The sequence below is a fragment of the Pristis pectinata genome, chromosome 21 (genome assembly GCF_009764475.1).
Source record: "Pristis pectinata isolate sPriPec2 chromosome 21, sPriPec2.1.pri, whole genome shotgun sequence".
In the NCBI taxonomy this organism is placed as follows: Eukaryota; Metazoa; Chordata; class Chondrichthyes; order Rhinopristiformes; family Pristidae; genus Pristis; species Pristis pectinata.
Window position 1 is genome coordinate 14,834,046 of NC_067425.1, and position 24,699 is coordinate 14,858,744.

The 24,699-nt window shown below is 39.9% G+C and overlaps 1 protein-coding gene across 1 annotated transcript in view; it reads left to right on the forward strand.

Annotated features, from left to right (window-relative positions):
* LOC127581491 (EF-hand calcium-binding domain-containing protein 5-like) overlaps window positions 1–24,699 on the forward strand; it is a 131,925-nt gene that overhangs the window by 34,632 nt on the left and 72,594 nt on the right. Inside the window, exons 4-7 of the mRNA XM_052035952.1 lie at window positions 13,125–13,307; window positions 16,603–16,727; window positions 20,332–20,487; window positions 21,843–21,942. Coding sequence (XP_051891912.1) covers window positions 13,125–13,307; window positions 16,603–16,727; window positions 20,332–20,487; window positions 21,843–21,942 — 564 coding nt within the window. The remainder of the gene's footprint in view (window positions 1–13,124; window positions 13,308–16,602; window positions 16,728–20,331; window positions 20,488–21,842; window positions 21,943–24,699) is intronic.

Sequence of the window (24,699 nt, forward strand, 5' to 3'; positions counted from 1 at the left end):
CGTCACTGTTGTAAAGTAGGAAACAAGGCGGCTGATTTATGCAGAGCAACCTGGCTATGTAATAAAAAGATCACCCATGACTAAAAGCTTTGATTAAAGGGGAACTGTTGGCCAGGGCACAGGGGACACCTTCATTGCCTTTCTTTCTCATAATGCCATGAGATATTTTATGGGCACCTGTGATATCAGTTGGGGTCTTGATTTAATGTTGCATCCTAAAGATAACACTTCAAATAGCACAGCACTTTCTCGGTATCACACTGGAGTTTCAGTGTAGGATTTTTTGCTCAAGTGTCTGGAATGGAATTCAAGCTGGAAATCCTCCAACTTGGAGTATGCCAAATCCCTCCCAATCCTGGCGTTGAAGCATCAAGTGGAAGTGTGCAAGAGACTGGTGTAGGGGGGGGGGGGAGAATTTGTTTAATTTTCCTGAGTCTTTTGCAAAATAGCTTGTCCATGATCACTCAATCATTAATATTTCATTCTGTTCAACTGCTGTCAATTTTAGCCTTGAGATTAATGTGGATGTTGCGGGGGGTTAGGAGAGGGTGGGGTGGGGGGTGGCGGTGATGGGATGGGGTAGCATGAAAAGTCCTGGTGGGAAAACTTAGTCTCAGATGACACTGCCGGACTGTGCGAGCAAGAAGGGTGAAAACAAGAGGTCAGGGCTTGGTGGACAAGGGGATCTGAGGGAGATCATTATGGAACAGAGGGATTGAGGGTTGGAGGCTTGAAGGAAGAGAGACGGTCGCAAGATGTTGGGAGCAAACAATTAGTTCTTGGAGGGAGATGTGAAAAACTCAGCAATCAGAGCAGCGGGCAAGCCGGAGGCATCTTTGAGGGGATGGGAAGCAAAACTGATTCTTCCTCCCTCGAACTGCTGGACTTCCTCATACGTCCATTGGTGTGTGTAAATCAGGAATATTAGCGAAGTTTTCCAACTCTTGAACTCAAAACACTTCCTGTCATAGAATTAGCTTGCATGGGGCACATGTGGGGGCATATTTCTCAGTTTATAATTTTTAATCAGCCTCTGCCACTCCCCCAGCCCACATTCATTAATGGAGGTTGGGAGGTGGGGGCAGATTAATATAAAGGCTCATGAATTTGTTTCCATCTTAGAATTCAGATGGCAAGTATCTTAAACTGGAAGTGCATCTCAATAGTAATGCCACCTCAAAACAACTGTCAACATACAAGGATGTTCTATTCATCTCACCATAATGGCCCTATTATGATTATCATAATTACACTTATAATGTGGATATTACTGCATCTTATTATTTTATCACTTAATCGGATGGATTACCGTGAGTGTTTCTGTCTCTTAGGCCTTGAATTATAGGATGTTATTCAGTACAGGGATTAGTGGAGTGAAATATATGAATAATTGTGTTGGTTCAACTGCACACAGGAATACGTTAAGTCTGACCTTTCCAGTAATGATTTTAACCATTTCTGGTTCAGGTATCCTTTCAACAGACACTTAACAAGGTTTCTGGTTGATTTTTATTGGTTAGCTTAATGTAAAAGTACTGTGCCATTAGAGGCAACATGTACACCATGGGATTGGTGGGAATGGGCTTCTAAAAGTCATCTATCCCATTCTGCCAAGCTTCTGGCTGAACACCTCCCCATATTTCATGGTCATAATAATAAAAGAATAATTTCCTACAATTCACATCCTTAAAGGAGACACAAGAGCATTTGTGTTAATCTATCTGATTAAATGATAAAATAATAACATGCAGTAATATGTGCAATAGGAGCCTAGTAATAATAGTTATAATACGAGTGTTGTTTCTCGGCCTGCATTGGCAGAGATCCAGAAGTAAATTTCCTGTTTACCTTTGTACTGATGGCTGGTGTGTGTCACTGAGACACAAGAAAAGGTGGGGGGGGGGGGGAAGAAAGTTCAAAAGAACATAAGAAAGTGTGGAATGAAAAAGACGGCCATTGAACTCATCAAACCCTGAACTACATAGTTCTCATTTTTCATATCTTTTTCTTCTGATGTAGAAGGAGGCAGTTCAGCCCATAAAGTCTGTGCTAGCTGTCAGAGCAATCCCATCGATCCATTTCCCCCACTTATTTCCCTATACTCTCTCACACATGCCCGTCAATTCTCCCCAAATTCCACTGCCACCCATCTACACTAGGGCCAATTTACAATGCCCAGTTATCCGACCAGCGCATCTTTGGGATGTGAAATGGAACCAGAGATGGTTCCATTTCACTATGCAAGACAGAAAACCCTATGGTCACAGGGAGAGCGTATAAACTCCTCACAGACAGCAACTGAGGCCAGGATCGAACCAGGGTTGTTGGAGCTGTATAGCAGTGGCACTGTCTGCTGTGCCAATGTGCTGGTCACACCTTGACAAGACAACAGCAAGGCTTTCACCCACCCTCCAATCTCAACCTATTTTCCTAGGTCTGGTGTCATTTGCTGTGTAGGGTAGGGTTCTGATGGGATCACACTCACCATATCCAGATGCCACTGTAGGGAATGGGCAAGTGACAGAAGAGTCCCCCAAAAAGGAAAAGGCAAAAATCTTTTCATACCTCAATTATGACTGCAAGACCAAAGATGGGAAAAAGTTCAGAGCCAAAATGGATGCTGGGGATAGCATTACCAGGAAACTTTCATTATGTTCATTATTTCAGGAAATTAATAACATGAGGGCTGACGGAATGTGCCATGTTTTATTTGGAATCTTGTGCCTGAATTTGTGATAGAAAATTCACACCCACTTCAGGCTTCTTTAAAAGGTGAAATCTTATTCAAGTCACCATATCCATCTTCCTCCAAATATGTGCCTTGTTTAAGTTCTCTTCAGTCATAGTCAATCCCTTTGCTTCCCTGCAGTCCAGTCCTCTCCCCTGATCTCCGTTCACTCTGTGATCATTTAACTACTTCAACATCCTCCTTCCCTCTTTCGTCACACCCAATCATTATCATTCCCCCACCTGAAACCCTTTGCAAAATCTGTTAGAGGAAATTCATTCACTATTGCTTTGTAAAATGTACAGTAAGCAGTTTGTGTACATCAAGGTCCCGCATATAGAAGTAATATAAATTACCAGATAATCTGTTTTCTTCACTGATGCTGGCTTAACAAATTTTTCTTTCTGGTAACAGTAGCAGCTTCGGATGTGGAGATCAGGTAAACCAATTTCTAAAGGAGGTATTTGTAGAAAGATATCACTTTCATTCAGTCTCCATTATAATCGATGATCGGCATTTTGAATTTTACGGAACCTTAGAGCAGATAGATATAAAGTCTACTTAAGCCCATTTCCATATTTCCAATTTCTTTCTGTACCTTCAGTCCCCTTTTCAACAATCTTGACATAATCTTATCTATTTCCCTAGCATTGTGAATGGTAGCTGGTTGCTTTGAAATATCTGTCACTGATATTGGCAGATGATTCACAATTATTGTGAATTGGGTCGCCGTTTATTCTGCCTTTCGTGTTTTCTCTTGCCACAGATGCTAGGAGTTCACAGTGGAGAGATCATTCACATCCTACACTCTGAACTTAAAGAAATAGTTAAAAATAATTTCTTCTGGGGAAATATATTTTAGAAAGCTTCCTTTCAATTTTGTATAATCTACAGTGTTCAATTTTATCAGGAAGTGAATCTGTAATTTGGGGAACGCTGTCAATGTGATACTCAAGATAATACCGCTGGAGTGTTTAAAATCAATGTGGATTATAAGAAAAAGGGAAATATTTGTAGCATAAAGTAAAAGGAACTCAGCACTGGAGGTGTCAAGCAATGGCAAGAAAGGGGAGGAAAGTCGGACGCCAGTGACCCTTCAAATGTTCTCACACATTTTGCATTGTTTAGAAGCAGTAATTATGGACAGCACTCTAAGAATGGTTTGTGGGCTGCAGAAGTTCAGTGAGATGGAATAAATTGTCTAATGCTCAGTCATGAAGGTCATTATCGTGATGCAACAACCTGTACTGTTAGTTGCTTGGGAGATGATCTGGAAAAGGCTAGAGAAATAAAGGACTGCGGATGCCAGAATCTAGACGAAAAACACAATGATGCTGGAGGAACTCAACAGGCCAGGCAGCATCCATGGAGAAAAGTAGGCCGTCAACGTTTCGGATCAGGACCCTTCTTCAAGGCTAAAGATAGGAAAAGGGGGGGAAGCCCAGTATATAGGAGGGAAAAGCAGAGCAGTGATAGGTGGACAAAAGAGGGGAGGTGGGGTAGGCACAAGGTGGTGATGGATAGATGCAGGTAAGAGATAGTGATAGGCAGGTGCGGGGGAGGGGGAGAGAAATCCACTGAGGGATGGGGTCAAAGGTAAGGAGGAAAAAAGGGTAGAAAAAAGAGAGAGAGGCTAGGAAAGGGAAGAAAAGAAGAGGCAAGGGTGGCGGGGGTGTTGAGGGGATTACTTAAAGTGGGAGAATTCAATGTTCATGCCATCAGGCTGCAAGGTTCCAAGATGGAAAAATCTAGCATGCAGGTACGTACGCAACTAGGCAAGCTAACAGACCTAACCTCTCCAGACTCTCCTCATAACTAAAATGCTCCAATCCAGGCAAAACCCTGGTGTATCTGCTCTACACCTTCTCTAATGCTATTGCATCCTTCCCATAGTGTGGTGACCACAACTGAAACAGTATTCCAATTGAGGTCTGACCGATGTTTTATAAAGTTGGACCATAACCTCCCTGCTTTTGTATTCAATACCCTGACTAATGAAGGTCAGATCCTATATGTCTTCTTAACCACGTTATCCACCTGTGCAGCCACCTTCAAGGATCTTTGGACTTGCAAATCAAAGTCATTCTGTTTCTCAGTAGTCTCTGGGACCTTGCCATTCATGTTGTATGTTCTTGCCTCATCAGAACTCCCAAAATGCATCACTTCACACTTATCTGGATTAAACTCCATCTGCCATTTCTCAGCCCATTTCACCAACACATCAATATCACTTTGTAGCTTAAGACCGCCCTCAACACCATCAACAACACCAATCTTCATGTCATTCACAAACCTACTGATCATGCCACCAACATCCACATCCAAATCATTCGTGGATATTACAAGCAGCACAGGTCCCAGCACCAATTCTTATGGAACATCATTAGTCACAGGCATGCAATCACAAAAGCAACCTTCTAGTATCACCCTCTACCTCCTATTGCCAGGCTAACTTTAGATCCAATTCGCTAATTTGTCCTGGATCCCATGGGCCTTAACCTTTTGAACCATCTCCCACGTGGGACCTTATCAAGAATCTTACTGAAGTCATGTTCCTTTGCAACTCTCTTCCTCACAGGGCAGTAGAAGCTGAGATTCGAATATTTTTAAGGCAGAGGTATAAAGATCCTTGATAGGTAAAAGGGTGAAAGATTTCCACAGGGAGATGGGAATGTGGCACTGAGGTCAGCATGATCTTATTAAATGACGGAGCAGGCATGAGGGGTGAGTGGGCTACTGATCCTAATTCGTATCATTGTACATGTTGGTCAGAACAACATAACAGCAACATTAAAGAAATGATAGCTACATTTAAATGTAGGAAGAGTTTCAACCTCTAGTGTGTCAGTCCTGATGCAGGGTGTTGACCCAAAACATCGACAATTCCTTTCTTCCCACAGATGCTGCTTGACCTGTTGAGTTCCTTTAGCAGATTGTTCGTTGCTCTGATTATGTACACTTAATAATTTGTGGGCTCAGAAGCCAGTAGCCCCTCAGTGTTCTGAGATTCCTTCCAATATCTTTCTACATGTAAAGGGCTACCCATATATGTGTGTGTACACAAGCTAACTTACCTGAGTGACGCAGTTTTTCGAGATTTGTAAAATTATGAAGTGAATTGAGAAAGTGGATTGAAATAGATTATTTCCAGCAATTGAAGAGAGTTTGAGTGAGCAAATATATAAGATTAAAAGCAGAAGATCTTGGATAAAAGCTATTTTGTTTTCTTGATTTTACAGCTTTGCACTACCATGTAATTTGGGGCAGAATATGTATAACCATAAAAGAATCTTACATAGCGGTTGAAAGGTAGGAAGTACATGGAATGTGGGAATGGGAATGGTGTAGGTAGGGAGTTTAAGATGGGAGATTGAGAGTTGATACAGCATTCTCAGTCCTCGGTTTGCCCTGTGCTCAGCAGCAGAGTAAGCCCACCCCAGATTTAAACAGGAGTGTTGTGCTCAGTCACATCGTGGTATGTGGCCATCATATGAACCATGGATTCGAGCAAAGGCTGTACAATCTGCAACCCACCATCAACAGCTGTTCGCAACAAGGAGCCCAGAGAAGTGTATTTTACCCCTTTGTACAGATTCTTTGTATGCAAGGAGTCGGACTTCTGCCTTCACCACCCTCCTTCCCATTCCACATGGACCCTGCTCAGCCAGGTGGAAAGGGGAGGGGGTGGTGCAGGCAATCAAGTCTCCTACCACCCTGCCACCTCCCTTCCACCCTCACCAACCCCGCACCTTTTATTTTGATTTGTACCAACTTTGGGTAGGAGTTGCCACTGAGGTATGTAAATGAGGTCGAGTTGAAATCTCCTGAGCCTCACTTTCACTACCTGCTTTAATCGCATTTAACCCATCATTATGTTATCTCCTTTGATGTGTGTAGAGAATATTTTCACTAGTAAATGTTGATGTAGGAGAGTAGTCACAAAACCATAACAGCAGGATGCTGAACAGGAAGTACATACACACACGAGATTTTTAATAAATATTAGATGAATATGCCTACAAACGTTAGCTCTGTAAGTGGATATGTGGGAAGTGAATAGGGTTTTATTTAATTTGTCAGTTATTCAGTGCAGATGTTCCTTTCAGTATATCAGGCAAAGGAAAAGCAAGTGATGCATTATAGAGTAACCCATACCAACATGTAACTTGCTTGCAGCTTTATCACCACACCCAACCTAGCCACCAAATAACAACATGGCACTAAAATACTAGCTAGCAACAAGTTTTAAAGCTCATGATATTTACTAGGCAAGTAACTTCTTACTTGCTCTATATTTTGGGTTGCATTTTCAGAGAAGTTTTTTTGTGTGGTCCAGCCATTTGGAAAAATGTTTTGCTTTGCAAAATGCAAAATAAAAGATGTACGTCACAGCCACAAGATACAGGAAGTCTTTCTGCAACAGTCATTTGGAAATTCTTAGGGGCCCAGTGATGTTGGAGACTGCTGCTGCCGTATGCCATTTTCTGATACCTCAAGACTAATCTCATGAAGCAGCTTTTTGCAGAATCATTACACGAGTAATAGCTTTTCATTTTTTCTAATACAATTGCATCAGGAGGACGAAATTGCTATAAGGAACAAGACATGAACTGAGATCTATAAAGATTATAATTTATCACATTATAAATGAATAGGGAAATAATGAGCAATCAACCTTACATTAGGGCCTTTTAGCACTGCTTGAAGAAATGATTTAGGAATTATTTATATTCTCACAAAAGATGGGGAGTATTTCATTGAAAAACTTTTTTAAGCAGCACAGTTCTGATGGTTTACAGTGATTTTGAAACATTGATCAGCCTGTGGCCTTCAGATCAACAGAAGCTGTATTTTTTTTCCATTTCAATTTAATTCACCAATTTATTGCGGATATTTTATAATAGGCCAGAGATCCATGGGAACATTTCCAACCAAGAATGTCAGCACCTTTTTGGAAAAAGGAGGAAAATTCTCAGAAAAGATAAGCACTTTATTGCAGCTCTGAAATCAAAACGATTTTCTAATCTCAGACACATTTTCAGATAAAGTTTTAGAATGTGATACTGAAAGCAAGAGATTAATCACTGTCTATTGAACTTTGATCTTAATATTTTACAACCAGTTAATTTGGAATGGCTGCTGTTTCCATACAATGGAAGAAATTGAGGTTATGCCTTTGACATATTTAAGGAGCATAACATAGGAGCTAAAATATTATAAGTAGCTTCTGCTCCATGCCTTGGTGCAGGGAATTTTCCTGTATTACATCTTCCCAACTTTACAATAGGTGTGATAGAGTTGATTAATTTACTTTTGGGTTCCTTTTCCTCCTGCTAGTTCAGACATTGATAATCATACTGCTCTGAGTTTAGATCCTGATGCCATTCATTATCTGGGAATTACAATTTTCTTGTGATGGTTATAAAATAATTGAGAAATGATAGGTCATCAATTATGCTACAGGAACTATTGTTATGCTTTAAGAAAAGATTTGGAAATCATATTTTCACAAAAGGTGAGGGAAGTTTCATTGGAAAATTCTTTTAGTCTGTGCAGCTCTGATACTGAACGTTGATCAACCTGTGACCCTAAAAGGTACAAATGTTGTATTGTTCCTTATTTTAGTTTGCTTCCTAATTTATTATGTAAATACATGTCACCCATGGGAACATTGCTAACCCAGAGTGTCAGTGTCTTCCTGAAATAGGAGTAAATTAGTTTCAGGGAAAAAGAACTACATCCAGCCACTCCTTTTGCTAATAAACTGGAAAAAAGGAGTCAGATCGATAAAGATTGCCTACCTCTCATCAAAATGCATTTGCAAGAAGAGAATGAAGTGCCAATTTGTTTTGCACTGTTTTAACAAGTGGTAGAGTATTCTGGAAATATCGTTTTAAATGTGGATACCAGGTTTGAGCTAATTTGTAAGGAAGTATCCTGGGAGTCTATAATGAGGACAGGGTGCATGAACAAATTCCTGCAACTGCTCTCTTCTCTTTTTGTTAACTTTGACCACTGCACGCTAGAAGCCAGACAGAGTTCTCAACATGTAAGTTGTTGGTTTTACTGTGGTTTGTCTCATTTCCTCAATAGCTACAAGCTATATATTCAAATGTCCTTATCTGTTTGTCCCTGCAGTGGCCAGACATCCTGTATTTTTATTTGTCACACATCTTTTATCTCAGGGCTTCTGCTTGTCTGCTGGAATCTTTGTGTTAAGAGGGGGTTGGGTGGGAATGGGTGATGTCAATGGTGTGGGGCAGCTTCCTCTTTTGCAAAGCTGCCCTCGTCGATGACTGCTTCCTCTTCCCGTTTGTTGCAGGGTTTCACATTGTGTCCTCATCAATAAAACCTCAGTGGCTGTAGTTAATGTTTCCCCCAAGAGCTATAACCGCTAGCACACAAGTTTCTATTTCTATATTTAGTTTATTGATTTCTTAAATCAGTTTGAATTTTTCCTCTTCTTCCTCTTTTTAATCTCCCCTGTTGCCCTAGTGTGAGGGTCACCACTTGACCTTAGCCAGCCCACAGGTGGTCTAAACCACCAACTACATAAAAAGTGTAAGGCAGATTTACCAACTACATGACCTCCTGCCTCCAAATGTCTGCCACCGTGCTCCTGCTATTGGTCATTCCACTTCGCTGTTCTCTTGGTAACCTCCTTTCTCCACCAATTGTAAAGCAAAAAGGCATTTTGTTATCTCATTGGGTAATTCTTGATATTCAGTCAAGGAATCATTTGTCCCAAGCCCAATATTTAATACAAAAAGGTGTGTAGAGTATGCCGGATTATGGGGTTTAATTTTATGATATTGGGGGTATTTCTTTATTATTAAATCTGACTCAATATTGTTAAGAGTTGTGTGTTTATTTTTTATATGGAAACTCAATACAAGTCTGTATCTCATTGATAGTCTACACTATCACACAGACATCACTCTACCCAGTAAGTGCTGAGTAGAGTAGTTATTAATCATTAAGGCTAAAGGATTAAGCTCTTGCCTGCTTTGACTGTCACCTACCATTACAAATGTCTTCACTCTTGCCTACCCTGAATTATGCCACAGCTGCTACTCTCATACTGCTTCTAACAAAGAGTGTGAGTTGTTTCTCGTAGTTGCTATCTTTGCCTGCCTTTGATTTCTCAAGTAACTTTTCTGTGTGCTTTTATTGATTACTTTTCCATTCAGATGAGAGGATTCCAGGTTTAATTTAGCTTGTGCCAGAGGTGGCTGCTCTCAGCAAGGAACTTCCCTCAGGGACTACAGCCAGCCTTGGAAGATGTGAATTGCACAAGATGGGACACGGAAGTAGTGGGAGAAACCCACGATCAGCAAAACCTCCTGACGGGGGTTTCCAGGAATGCCAAAGACAAGATGGAGAAGCCAGCTTTGGGGAGGTCGAGACCTTCCTTCTAGGCCTCAGATGAGCAGCTCTGTTGCCAATGGCAACACATAAAAGGGAAACGAAATGCACTTTAAGAGTTTCTTATGGATCTTATTCCAACTCGCCTGGCAGGAATTCCATAACATCTTTTTATTAAAATTGAATTAGGACCTAATGATATAATCAAACCCTGATTTGCATATGTAAGTAAAGACCTTAGCTTGAGGTAGGCTCAGAAGATCAGGCTAAAATAAAAGGTGCTTGATAGTTTTTAAAAAATCAAGGATATTAATCCAGTTACTATAAAGGGGTAGCAATATCTATCTAAGCTGGGATGGTGTGTAAACGTGAAGAAATGACAATTATTGCCTGAGTCAGGATGGTATGTGCGTTGCAAGAGAACTTGGAACCAATGATGTTCCCAGCACACCAGCAGCAAAGATCTTAACCGCAAAAAATAGGGAAGCAAATTTTATGTTACTTAATTGATTCCTTGTGGGTGAGGAGAATTTGCTTTTTTCCTTCCTGGTGGTAGAAGGTATAGCTAGGGTTAGAGTAATGCAGTTCATCCTGTACAATGTATATACCCAGTCTGTCAGCAACAGAGGGGTAAATTATTGAGCCTACTGCTGATTGTTGAACCGTGAATGCAACTGAGTCCCTTTGTGGTGGTGTTAGGTGGGGCAGGTTTGAGCTCAGCTGTGAAGCCTCTGTGGTCAACCTATGCACAAGCACTGTGCAGACCTGCATGAATAGAATAGTGTTTGTGCAAACCCAGTTTGAGCTTTCCATTATGAGGAGAAAAGCAGAATTTGTTTTGGCAGCCGTAGAGTAAATAATTAATTTTTTTAAAAACTAAGTCCTATTTATAAATTGTACAAGAGCTCACTACCAAGTAAGCATGGAAGGATATAGATTGTAATTTAAGCAGAAAATAATTTTATTCTTTGGACAAAAACACAAGGAAGTAGGAGCAGGAGTAGGCCAATCAGCCCCTCAAGCCTGTCCTGCCATTCAATATGATCGTGGCTGACCTACACTGGCCTCAACTCCTGTGCCAGTTCCCCACAATCCTCAATTCCTCGATCTTTCAAATATTTATCGATCTCCACTTTAAATATGTCTAATGATCTGGCCTCCACCACCTTTGAAGGCAGAGGGTTCCAGAGGTTTCGCTACCAGGGTGAACCCATTACAGGTATGGTATTGGTGTTGGTTTATTTTTGTCACATGTACCGAGATACAGAGAAAAACTTCGTTTTGTGAGCCATCCATACATAACGTTTCAAAAACATAAGTACTTGGAAGTAGTACAAGGGAAAAGCAGTAACAGAATGCAGAATATAGTGTTATGGTTACAGTTACAGAGAAAGTGCCGTGCAGGTAGACAATAAGGTGCTAGGGCCATGATGAGGTAGATTGTGAGGTAAAGAGTCTTACAACAGCAGGATAGAAGCTGTCCTTGAGCCTGGTGGTGCTTGTTTTCAAACTTTTGTATCTTCTGCCTGGTGGAAGAGGGGAGAAGAAAGAATGTCTGGGGTGGGAGGTGTCTGTGATTATGCAATAGATGTAAAATAATGTGTGAAAATAGATTTAGAATTATCACAATTTGAAATTATCTTAAATTGAAAGATATGGCAATGTGTCAGTACCATCCCTCTCCACTCCTCAGGATGGCATCTCAGTTGAATGGTACATGTCCTTGGCACTCTCTCTAACTCAGCCAGAGCCAATCCTGGGAGTTGGGACAGGGACAGAATTCCCTCCTGGCCTTGTGCCACTGGAATTTCTGGGCTTAAATCTCAACTCTGGAGCATCGTCTCTGGTTAACCATACACAGAAGGTCTGAGTGAATGCAAATTACACTCTGGCAATCAGTTCTTGTTTCCTTCTTAGTTTTTAGTACTATTGAACTGCAATCCACAGCAATGACAGCCTTCAAATCATTTTTGAAAGTAGGAAGTCACTGCTTAAGTTATAAAAGCTGCAAAACCACATCGGCACCACTTCTTCATTTGTAAAGTCCTCTAGATTCTAACAGTATTCTTCCTCCTCTGATTTGTATATAAATCCAGCCTTGACTGAGATAGACGATTTTTCTTCTGTTTTGTTAACTGCCAAGGTATTTCAGTTGTAAGATGTTTCCTTTGCCTCACTCAACTCCCAATAAATCTTTCTCTCAACTTCCTATGTATGAACAGAGACCGCATGCAATGAGAAGGCAAACAGATGATGAATGCAGGTAACAGAAGTACTGCAGCAACACCATGAGTAATAGTCATTGTTTGGAGACTATGGGTTTTCTGATGGTTCCAGGTGTATTTACCTAGCAAGTAATTCCTGCAATATCTGATGAGGAACTACTTGGTTCTGTTTTCAGATACATCTAGAAAATTATCAGTGCTCCCCAATCTATAGAAAACTCGTTGCATGATGCAGGACTTGATACAATCCCGAGTCCATAAAATGCAGTTGTGCAGAGAAATGCCATAAATTTTTTGGTACCACTATTTAAAATTCAACATTGTAGCTACACTTACTTTAAATACCATATTGAAATGCAAACACTACATTGGACGGTAGGCTAGCAACTGACATTTGCAAATCATGAACTGGTAAAGTAGATACAGGAAGTGAAAGTGCATGTCATGCACTAATGAATGTCATGTCTAGTGTTTAAGTATTTTTACATTCCACTGACTGAAATTTAAAGAGGAAACATCCTTTAAACCAGAGCATCTACAAGCCAGAAAAAAAACTACTGCAATGTTTCAACAATTACAATGAAAGTGACTCTGAAGAAAATTTGGACATTCATTGCTCACTGATGTTTACCTTGTTAGGAAAAGTAGCAGGAGTGGACTGCATCTCCATTAAAGCATTGCTCAATGAGAAAGAAAAGCCAGAGGCAAGCTACTTTGCCATGTGACTCACTATAGGACACATCATGAACATGGTGGAATACTCTCCATTTGTGAGAAGCATTCAAAAACATCTTTAATCCTGAAAGCTTTGACAGTCAGCAATGCTGGGGACAGACCTCTGCTGGCTATCAACAACTTTCAAGAGTACTTTGGTATTTTGGGACAAGGCTTTTCCATTTCATCAGTTGAATACCCATCATCGCTCAAGGACTCATCACTCAACTCAGGATGCTCTGAGCAGCAAGGCCAGCCCTCTGCATCTAGCTCAAGTAAGCTTGGGAAAGGGCTGATTATGGCTGATAGAACTGTACCAATAAAATCCAGCCCTGTGTTTACTCTCAACAAGATGCATTCCAGCAGCACCTAACAAGCACAAGATCTCTTTCACCAACAAGTACAAGTTTATACCTACAGTATCCATCTTTAATTCCCTTTCTAAAACCTCTGTTTTTGTCTAAGCTTTTGGTTACCTGTACTTTTATTTCTTCACGTGTCTCTGTGTCAAACTGTGTTCCTGTGAGGGTACATTTGACCTACAGTAAAAGTATTAAAGAAATGTAAGTTCTTGCTGGTTGGTGTTTTTTGACCCTATAACCATATTTTAACAGAATTACAGAATTTGCTTCACAACATAAATGGCGCATTTTTTCTGCACTCTCAAAACTACATTTGATTTGTTGCTTTATTAAAGTTTAAGTTTCAGGATCATTTATGTGGTATTTCTTCAGCATATAATAAAGATATGCACAGAAAACACTATTCTCATACAATGAGAGCTTGACGTGCTTGTTCTGCATTTACTCATGGGATGTAGATATTGCTGACAAGACCAGCACTCATCTCTAATTGTCCTTGGGAAGGTGGTGTTGAGCCACCAGCTTGAACCACAGCATCCCTGTAGTTAAGCCGTGAGTTAGGTAAGGAGGATGTGATAGTGTTACCAGGCACCTGCTGTCCTCCCCTGTGGTGGAGCCACTCTTCACAGGTTTCAAAATGTAAACTTATGACAGCATGTCCCTACAATAGGCGCAGGCCAAAGAATATCAAGACATTGTTTTTATTAGCCGTGAGACTGACTAGGCAACATCAACAATTGACAAAATTGTAATCATAATTCACTTGGCCAGAAACAAACTAAATCATAGATAATTAATTAATGGTGACACGAGATTCTGCAGATGCTGGAATCTGGAGCAACACACACAAAATGCTGGAGGAACTCAGCAGGTCAGTCAGCATCTATGAAGGGAAATAAACAGTCGAGACCCTTCATCAGTACTGGAAAAGAAGAGGGCAGAAGCCAGAATAAGAAGGCTCCTCCCCCTCCCCCAACCTTATTATTCTGGCTTCTGCCTTCTTCTTTTCCAGTCCTGATGATGGGTCTCAGCCTGAAATGTCGACTGTTTATTTCCCTCCATAGATGCTGCCTGACCTGCTGAGTTCCTCCAGCATTTTGTGTGTGTTGCAATTAATTAATGGTATTTACTTAACTTAATCATATATAAAGTTCCATTTCTAGTGATGAGAATTGCTGGAGGTTTCAGTAAAGCTCATTTGCTGTAAAGCTAAATCTCCAGGTGCTCAGTCTTATTCATAAATGGATTAACAAACTAAACTCCTGTGTGATAAAGAGAGTTTAATTTGCACCCTGTCAATTTGGTACTATGATGTGGGATTAGTAGGAAATATGCATTGCAGCTACAAGTCCCTTGAAGTAATAAAGACCCTGAAGGAAGAGTGATTGTTACGATTAAAAGTGACAGAAACGTGCCAATTCTAATGAAATAGAATCATAGAATGATGCAGTACAGAAAGGGGTCCGTTGTCCTACTGTCTAGTGCTTTGATAGTGCTATCCAATTAGTCCCATTCTTTTGCTATTTTGCTAATTATTCAGCTCCTAGATATTTATACAGATCCTTCTTGGAAATTGCTGTTGAATCAGCTTCCAATGTGTTTCAGACAAGGCATTCAGGATTGTTGCATAAACATGTTTCTCCTCCATTTCACATTTGGTTCTTTTATCAATTATCTTAAATCTGTGTCCTTTGCTTATTGATACTTCTATCACTAGAAACGTTTAGTCCTTATTTACTCAGTGAAGCCCCCTACATAACTTTGAGCTCCTTTAATCTAGCTCCATCAAAACTTCTGTGCTCTAAGAAGAAAAATCCCAGTTTCTCAAGTCACTCCACAAAACTGCACAGTGTCCCTGGTGTTATTCTTGTTATAAAACTTCCTCTGTACCCTCTTTAAGGCCTTGACATCCTTTCCAAAGTCTGATGTCATGACCAGCTGCATTATTCCAGCTGGGAACTAACCTGTGATTTATAAAGATTTAGCATAGTTTCCTTGCTTTAACACTATGTTTCTGTTTATAAAGCCAAAGAGCTCACATGTTATTTTTAGCAGCCTTCTCAACTTTCCACCTTCAAAGATTTGTGGATTTACACCCCTTGCAGTCATTGTGCCTGTATTTCTTTTAGACGTACACCACTGAATATTAATTCTATTTCTTTCTTCACTACTGCTACCTAACTTGCTGAGTGATTCCCATTTTACTACTTTTTACTTCAGGTTTCCAGCATTCCCTAAATGTAATGTTGATTTCTTAAAATATTTTCATACTATCATCACCCATTTCAGCTACATAGCACGATGTGGCTATTTTGCAGAAATTTTTGATGTGCTGTGTTGTGTTGAACAACTTGGGCCTTGGCCAATATCCCTTCAACTTCAAATAGTTTCTCAAATAGGTGATTGGAGTACACTGAAAACCAAAAGACTGCAGATGCAGTGGATCTGCAATAAAAACAAGAAATGCCGGAAACACTCAGCAGGAAGGTCAGCATCTGTGGGAAGAGAAGCAGTTATCATTTTTAGGTCCAGGACTCTTCATCAGAAGAATTCTGATGGAGGATCCCAGACCTTAACTCTGTTTCTCTTTCCAGAGCTGCTGACTGAACTCTGAATATCTTCAGCATTTTCTGTTTTTATAACAGGAATACATTAGTCTATTAGCAAAAAAAGTTTAAAGAAAAACATGCAGATTCTTCCTGCTTCTCATTGTAGTTTCTTCTTGTGTGCTCTAAGTCTCATATCCTATTTATGAGGGATATTATATTCCCATTTTCATTGAGAAAAACAAATGGATGGACTAATTGAGTTCAGGCACTTCTCACTGCGAGGGTAACATTTTCTGGCATGTTGACTTGCCTTGTAAACTTCTCAGCTTTCTTGCTTAACATCAAGCTGCTTTGGTGGTAACCACAGAGACTCTCTGGCTCCTAGCTTTCCAGCCTGTCCGTTGACATGCAGAAGAAAAAATATTATGGTAAGAAATCTTGGAAGGAAGTGGAATTAGTTGGTATTGATGGAGGAGGGAGAAGAGAAGGGAATAGGTGGGTGCAGGTGTAAAGGGTATATTTCTGCCAATCCTTAATCAAAAGCAGAAAAATCAATCCATTTGTTCTACAGTGTAAAATTTGAAGATATCATAGTCAGCTGCTGATAAAATAGAGTTCTGTCAGAAATATTTTTCACTCTATTCTTTTATTCAATAAAGGTGCTGCAAAGCTCTGTTATCTCATTCCTGAGGCTTTGCACTGCAAAAGTTTAGACAGAAAGAAATTTACTGATTATCAAGTGTTTTTAGCCAGTGATAAATTCGTATTGGCTCAGAGATACAAGGTGAGGGTGACCTTCTTCTTACAAGAAATGCATTATCTTTGTTTGCAGTGATTTACTGTAGTTGGATATGCGATAAATTAGTAAACTGGTTTATTATTGTCTCATGTACTGAGGTACAATGAAAAACACTGTTCTGCATGCCATCCATACAGATCATTTCATCACATCAGTACACTGAGGTAGTACAAGGGAAAAACAATAACAGCGTGCAGAATAAAGTGTTACAGTTACAGAGAAAGTGCAGCGCATGCAGACAACAAGGTGCAAAGTCGTGATGAGGTAGATTGTGTCAAGAGTCCATCTTATCATACTAGTGGACCTTGCAATAGTCTTATAACAGCAGGATAGAAGTTATCCGTGAGCCTAGAGGTACGTGCTCCCCCCTCCCATCGTGACTGATGGGAGAGGAAGAAGAGTGAATGTCCAGGGTGGGTGGTGTCTTTGATTACATTGGCTGCTTTACTGAGGCAGCGAGAAGTATAGACAGAATCTATGGAGGGGAGTCTGGTTTTCATGATGTGAAGAAAAATAATAAAAATTGTTGAGGGTGAAAGGGGACATGCTAAATTTCTTTAGCCTCCTGAGGAAGTAGAGGCACGGTGAGCTTTCTTGGCCATGGCACGTATGTGATTGGACTGGAACAGGCATTTGGTGATGTTCACTCCTGGGAACTTGAAGATCTCAACCCTCTCAACCTCAGCACTGTTGATGTAGACAGAAGTATGTGCATCGCCCACCTCCCCTTCCTGAAGTCAATGACCAGCTCTTTTGTTTTGCTGATATTGAGAGAAAGGTTGTTGTCATGACACCATGTCACTAAGCTCCTTATCTCCTTCCTGTACTCTGTCTCATCATTATTTGAGATTTGGCCCACTGTGGTGATGTCATCTACAAACTTGTAGATGGAGTTAGAGCAGAATCTGGCCATGCAGTCATGAGTGTATATGAAGTAAAGTATGAGGCTGAGAATGCAGCCTTGTAGGGCACCAGTGTTGAGGATAATCATGGCGGAGGTGTTGCTACCTATTCGCACTGATTGCAGTCTGTTGGTCAGGAAGACAAGGATCCAGTTGCAAATGGAAGTGTTGGGTTCCAGGTCTAGGAATTTGGAAATGAGTTTGCTTGGAATTATGGTATTGAAGGCGGAATTGTAGTGAATAAATAGTAGTCCGACATAGGTGTCTTTACTATCCAGATGCTCCAGAGATGAGTGTAGGGCCAGTGTTGGTCTGTTTTATTAAATGCATCCAACAGGAGAGAGTGAACTTCTGCTTATATGGTGGCTTTCACTTGTTCTGCATAACCCTGAGCAATTTGCAATTAAAAATCTGCTTCTCCTTCTTTAGAAGAAGCTGCACAATCAAAAAGAAGGAAAAATGAGGGGAAAGAGAAAAAATCTAAAAGCAGTAAATGCAGGAGTTCAGGAAGGAATTCCGGCAACAAACTTACCACACCTTGACATTGTGTCATAGTGTTTAACTTGTGTTGGTGAATTGATTGGTTATTTTAAACCTCTCCCAGTTTTTATTTTCATAGAAGTCATGAAGATAAAAGTTCTGCAAGAAATAAAACAGGCTCTCTATTGATTATGATCCAATGTTCAGAGTTAGAATCCAACTCTTGCATTGTCAGGTCTTAAATGAGAAAAGCCGCAGGCTGCATCATGAGTGCCGACCACTAACCCTGACCACCCTCCACCCTCTCGTTAAGTAGAATTTGTCTTTTGTAACACCACAATGGACAGCATTGTCAAGAAGCATTCCAGAGACATTCCTAAAATAGTGTTGAAATAGAAGATTATAGTCTTTTCAGTATTTTTAATAGTCTCTTGCATACTTGCATGAGTATGGTTAGGTTACTGGAACAACACCCTGTGGCCTGTACAATTGTTCTGTACATGAGTTCATATCCTACCATTACAGCTGAGGTGTTTACATTCAAGAAATACTGTACATCTGAAATAAATATTTAATGTGATGTAGTATCAGTAATGATGACCATGTGACTATTTGTTTATCATTAAAGCCCATCTCTGGGAAAGGAAATGTGCCATTCTTACTTGGTTTGGTTTCTATGTAACACCAAGCCCATGGTATTTTTGTTATTCTTTATTGCCTTCTGACATGATCTATCTAGCTGTTCAATTCAAGGGCAATCACGGATGGACAATGAATGTTGGGTTTGCCAGCAATCTCCATATTCCACATATGAATGAATTAAAACAATCCACGTGTTTTCAGTGAGTTAGAGCAAACATTAATTTCCAATCTTTATTGACTCTGTGTTATGTAAAAAAACCAATAATCTTTTTCTGCAATGTTTAATAGGAAGTGATGTTTTTAACGTGGTAGGGGATTGATTTTACTACTTTGTTGTTAACTGGAGGCTAAAAGATTTTTTTTAAAACCAGACTAGAAAAAATAAAATACTTGCACTGATAAAGAGGCTTACCACACCTCTTACAAAATGACTGACATGTATAAAGCTATGTTGAAGTATATAGAGGTCAACAAGGTGGTTACTTTGCACAGCGTTTCTGCACGTTCACATCACTCACAGAATGACTCATGAATCTACTTCTGATGGTGATGTTGAGGGAAATTCCTTGTTTTTATCATTTGGTGTCATGAGATCTTTAATAACCTTTCGCAGCCAGGTTGACGTAACATGACTTCCAATGAATAAAATCTCCATAATGCAATATTCCATAGATGAAATGATGTAATCACATTCTGGAGTGCTATCTTAATCTTTGATCTTCTGAGTAGGTAATACTAACAGAATGTGACATTTGCTTCAGTGGGTTAATATGAATGGAATCCTCATCAATGTGGTTTCAGTGTGGAATGCAGCTAATTGACCCACTGAAGATATGCTAGTGCTGGCACCATAACACGTTCACTTACCCTAATCCCATCTGCTTGCTCTTTTCCCCATGCTGTTCAATGTAATCAAAAGTATAAGTAAATTGTCTTCTGGTGAAATTAACAAAAATCGGTATGAATTCACAATAAAAAAGAACCCAACATCCCTCTTGGTAGACCCAGTGCAGAAATGGAACCTGCAAATGAATTGATTGTATCTGAATTTGGATTGTTATTTTTAATCATTGAACTGAAATGACCCTATATTTCCTAACTGTTTAAAGTTATGGCTATACAAATGTATAACAGATGTGACTACCTGAATCAGCATGCCTGCATTTGTGATGCCGTTATTTCTGATATGCCAACAGGACTAACCTGGCTCACATTATAGGGAATTCACAATAATCTGCATGGGCTTTGCAGGGACTAAGTTCTCTACTAGTACTACAGAAATGGAATAAGGAGTGTTCTGGCATTTCCCACAGCAAGCAAAATTTTATCAGATTTCATATCATTCTGTAAAATAGATTTTTATACTTATGTACAACCAGTTATGATAAGCAGCCATTTGCTGTGATATTTCTTCCAGCTAGTAAAATTAATGGAAAAGGAAACCCTGTCAGTTTTAGAAAGCTGGCAATGTGATGTTGGCAGTAGACTAGCAAAAGAAAACTGATGTCAAGTATTAGGAATCTCTTTGAATTATGACTGATTTTTCTCCCCCCTTCTTCCTTCAGTATGTGTACTCTTACATCAAGGGACTCTCCGATGGCCCTTTCGCAGATTTCCTCGTATATCTTTCCCACAGCTCAGACTTTTTCCTTCACAAAGGACAAAAGGTTTGGTGGAGGCAACGATTTACAGAGCTGTTCCTGGAATGTGATGTTGGAAAGGTCAGTAATTAGAGGAAATATTGCCTGCGGGAATGACATATTAACATTTACAGGAAGATAAGTGGAATTAATTCCACTAAGTCATAAGTTTGATGAAGAATGATGTAGTATTTCCATATTTATCAAAAGTCAAATCTCTAAGTGTGTTGCTGAGAAATGAAGTGATCAGGAATGTCTGTTTTGAACTAATCTTGACCAGAACCCAAATCATTCCTGACAGCAAAACATTCTGCAATGAGATTGTTTTCCTGACTGTAAGTGACTGGAAAAAACAGCAAATGGATAACTTCCAGCAGGAAACTCTTCATGCACTGACCAGTAAACAGTAGCCGCATTTCCACCTCCCCTGGAAAAAGGTCATTGTGCCCTAAAAAGAAAAGCCCCCTGAAAGAGTGAGACATCAAACATCAAACTCTCATTCCTTCCCCTATAATCACTCCTAGTCCCTCAGTACTTTCTGTGTTTAAATCCTTTCATCCTCTCGCCCCTCCCTATTATTTAATGATCTAATCTAACTGCTCTGTGAACTATTCATTCATTTATCTGAACACTCTAGGTATTTTACAGTATTCCCTTGCTTTCACTTACTTTCAGCCACTGTGTTCATCTCCTGGGCCCCATGTTTTGGAATTTCTTTGTCTAAATATTGGTGGGCACTTGTTCGCTCATGTTGATGTGGAGAAGAAAGACAGGGTCCAGTGTGGTTGTGGACTCTCGAATAATCTATGATTCTCCCCACTTCCTATAATGGACTCCCCCACTCCTCCTCCAGGATTAAAAGGGATTTTGATGGTATTAAGGCATTGGCCATTTCTACTGGCAGGCGGTTTAGTAAGCAAAGGGCAAATATTTAAGATAATTGTCAAAAATCGAGGAGAAATTTTTCTAATGTACTTATTTCTAATGAATGGGAAAGCATCACCTGAGAGGGGTTGGTGGAAGAAGATCTGATTACATGCAGAAGGATAAATTTGCAAGGTTGAGGATTGGTAGGACCAATTGAGGAACTCCTTCAAAGAGTAAGCACATGGCGTGTGATGTACCAATGGATGAAAAATGAGTTTAATAAATAATAACAAGGACAGATACACCCTGCACCGTGACATTAGTAATAACAGGTGCATATAAAGAATTGAACATAACATGCCTTTTGTCAGATCACTGTACCTTGTGTTGAGTATATTTGTGATTTTAGCTGTGATGGATAACCATGATGGATAACAATGACTGATTAGTTTTGGGATTAAAACAAAGGCCAAATCTAGCAATGGTGGTGAGTTAGTTAGTAGTTTAAATCATGCAATGTAAGATATTTTGCATAGTGAAAAATGGAATAAAACTTTTTCTTAATGTAGTCTGGACTTCTGAATAGGAAGAGGATTCTCTCTTTGTTTGAAGAATTCTATGATCAGCACGCGGGCTTACATAAAAGTGAATTGCACAACCCAAGGGAATGTGAGTACTAACAAAAAGAGAAATAAGTGGATTGTAGACTACAGATTACTGAAGGGTTGGAGGTTCTGGTTCTCAGCTCATAATTACTGTTAGAAATAGTGCATGCATTTCAACACCTGAGCTAAGGAATTGTATTTTTATCTGAACATCAGATCTATTGCAGTATTTGTAAATATGATACTGATACCTGGTGGTGGAGCTGCAGCACTGCAATTTGCTATAAATAAAGGCTGATTACAGAATCAGTGCAGACATTGAAATTCTCACTATTCTCTGGTTCTACAGGTAATATTGAATTAATTTATTTATAATAATCAATATAATTTCAGTTGAACCACCCTCGCCCACCCTGACATTGGAGATTTTCCATGACAGGTACCTTTAAATGAACAATTAAAAATTCAGAATGACTTTACTGCTCTGATGAATGGTGATATGTTTAATCCAAGGAATTTGTACCCTCTGTAATCTTAAATCTTCAAAACAAAGATGCTGTTTCAGAAGCAAACAGCGTTGCCCAACTAGTTGGGAATGATGTAACCAACAACCTACTATCTGAGTTTTACTGGCCTTCTATGATATCTTACATTTGATCACAAAGTTGAGTTGTTTGCCTCTTAAAGGTTCAATAGTGTGACAGTCAAAGCACTGTAAACAGATAGCCTGTCCTTTAACACAACATATTTGGAAGGGAATCAAGGAAAGAGACAAATCCTGATATTTCTGGGTTTGTGGTGAAATTTTGCAGCAGAATTAAAGGAATTAATTGGTAGATTGGTAAGTTGGTTTATTGTTGTCACATAGAACATAGAACATAGAAAAACTACAGCACAATTCAGGCCCTTCGGCCCACAAGGCTGTGCCGAACATGTCCCTACCCTAGAAATTACTAGGCTTACCCATAGCCCTCTATTTTTCTCAGCTCCATGTACCTATCCAACAGTCTCTTAAAAGACCCTATCGTATCCACCTCCACCACCGTTGCTGGTAGCCCATTCCACGCACTCACCACTCTCTGAGTAAAAAACTTACCCCTGACGTCTCCTCTATACCTACTCCCCAGCACCTTAAACCTATGTCCTCTTGTGGCCACAATTTCAGCCCTGGGGAAAAGCCTCTGACTATATACCCGATCAATACCTCTCATCATCTTATATACCTCTATCAGGTCCCCCCTCATCCTCCGTCGCTCCAAGGAGAAAAGGCCGAGTTCCCTCAACCTACTTTCATAAGGCATGCTCCACATTCCAGGCAGCATCCTTGTAAATCTCCTCTGCACCCTTTCTATGGCTTCCACATCCTTCCTGTAGTGAGGCGGCCAGAACTGAGCACAGTTCTCCAAGTGGGGTCTGACCAGGGACCTATATAGCTGCAACAATACCTCTTGGCTCCTAAATTCAATTCCCCGATTGATGAAGGACAATACACCATATGCCTTCTTAACCACAGAGTTAACCTGCGCAGCTGCTTTGAGCGTCCTATGGACTCCGACCCCAAGATCCCTCTGATCCTCCACACTGCCAAGAGTCCTACCATTAAGACTATATTCTGTCATTATATTTGACCTACCAAAATGAACCACTTCACACTTATCTGGGTTGAACTGTATCTGCCACTTCTCAGCCCAACTTTGCATCCTATCTATGTCCCTCTTTAACCTCTGACAGCCCTCCAAACTATCCACATGTACCATGGTACAGTGAAAAACTTTGTTTTGCATGCCATCCATAAAGATCATTTCATCACATCAGCACATTGAGGTAATACAAGGGAAAAGCAATAACAGAATGCAGAATAAAGTGTTACAGTTACAGAGAAAGTGCAGTGCAGGCAGACAATAAGCTGCAAGACTATGATGAGGTAGATTGTGAGATCAAGGGTCCATCTTCATTATAAGCAGAATTATAAGCAGATATCCTTTCTGACAGCAAGCCCATCAGTTTGGTTTAATTCATAACTAATCTTTAAAACCTCACAAATAAATCATGTATTTAGGAAATAGGTCTTCAACTTACCCCAGAGGACTATGTATGATTAGTTTGCTGTGTTTATTCAAAACAAACCTTTAAGGATTTCTGGAAAGTAAGGAATATGAGGACAGCATATAACACACATACAAGATAAGTACATGAGGGAGAGAGTAAAAGAGGGATGTTGATTGGATTGCATAAGATAGGGTAGGATGTGGATTATGGAGCTGAATGGCTTGTATCAGTGTTATAAATTCTATTAATTCATTCAAATGCCTTGAAAGCTTAAAATATGAACTGATTATAGAAGAGTTTATAAAAAGCCTTGGGGCGTCCTCTGAACACATTTTGTGAGTTGTAATATCAGACGCATTAGGTTTTTCAATTAATTTTATTAACAATTATAATATTCAAAATTGATCCAGTTGACCTTTATTAGCTGATAATCAAATTAACATTCAGAGTTCCAGACAAGATTAAAATTGCGTTGGTATCATACCATCAGGTAAATGACTGACCAACTTAATTTTTGACAGTCTCCTCAGACTTATCAGTGATCCAGTTCCATATTTTAATGATATAGGGGCCTGTATTTTTGATCAAACATTATAACTTTACCTGATTAGGCTTTGTGAATTTTCTGGGGTAATTTTAGTGCTAGTAATTGGGAACATAAGAAATAGGAGCAGGAGCAGGTCATATTGCCCCTTGACTCTGTCCTGCCATTCAATAAGATATGGCTGATCTGATCATTGACTTCAGCTCCACTTCCCCACCCAATCCCTAT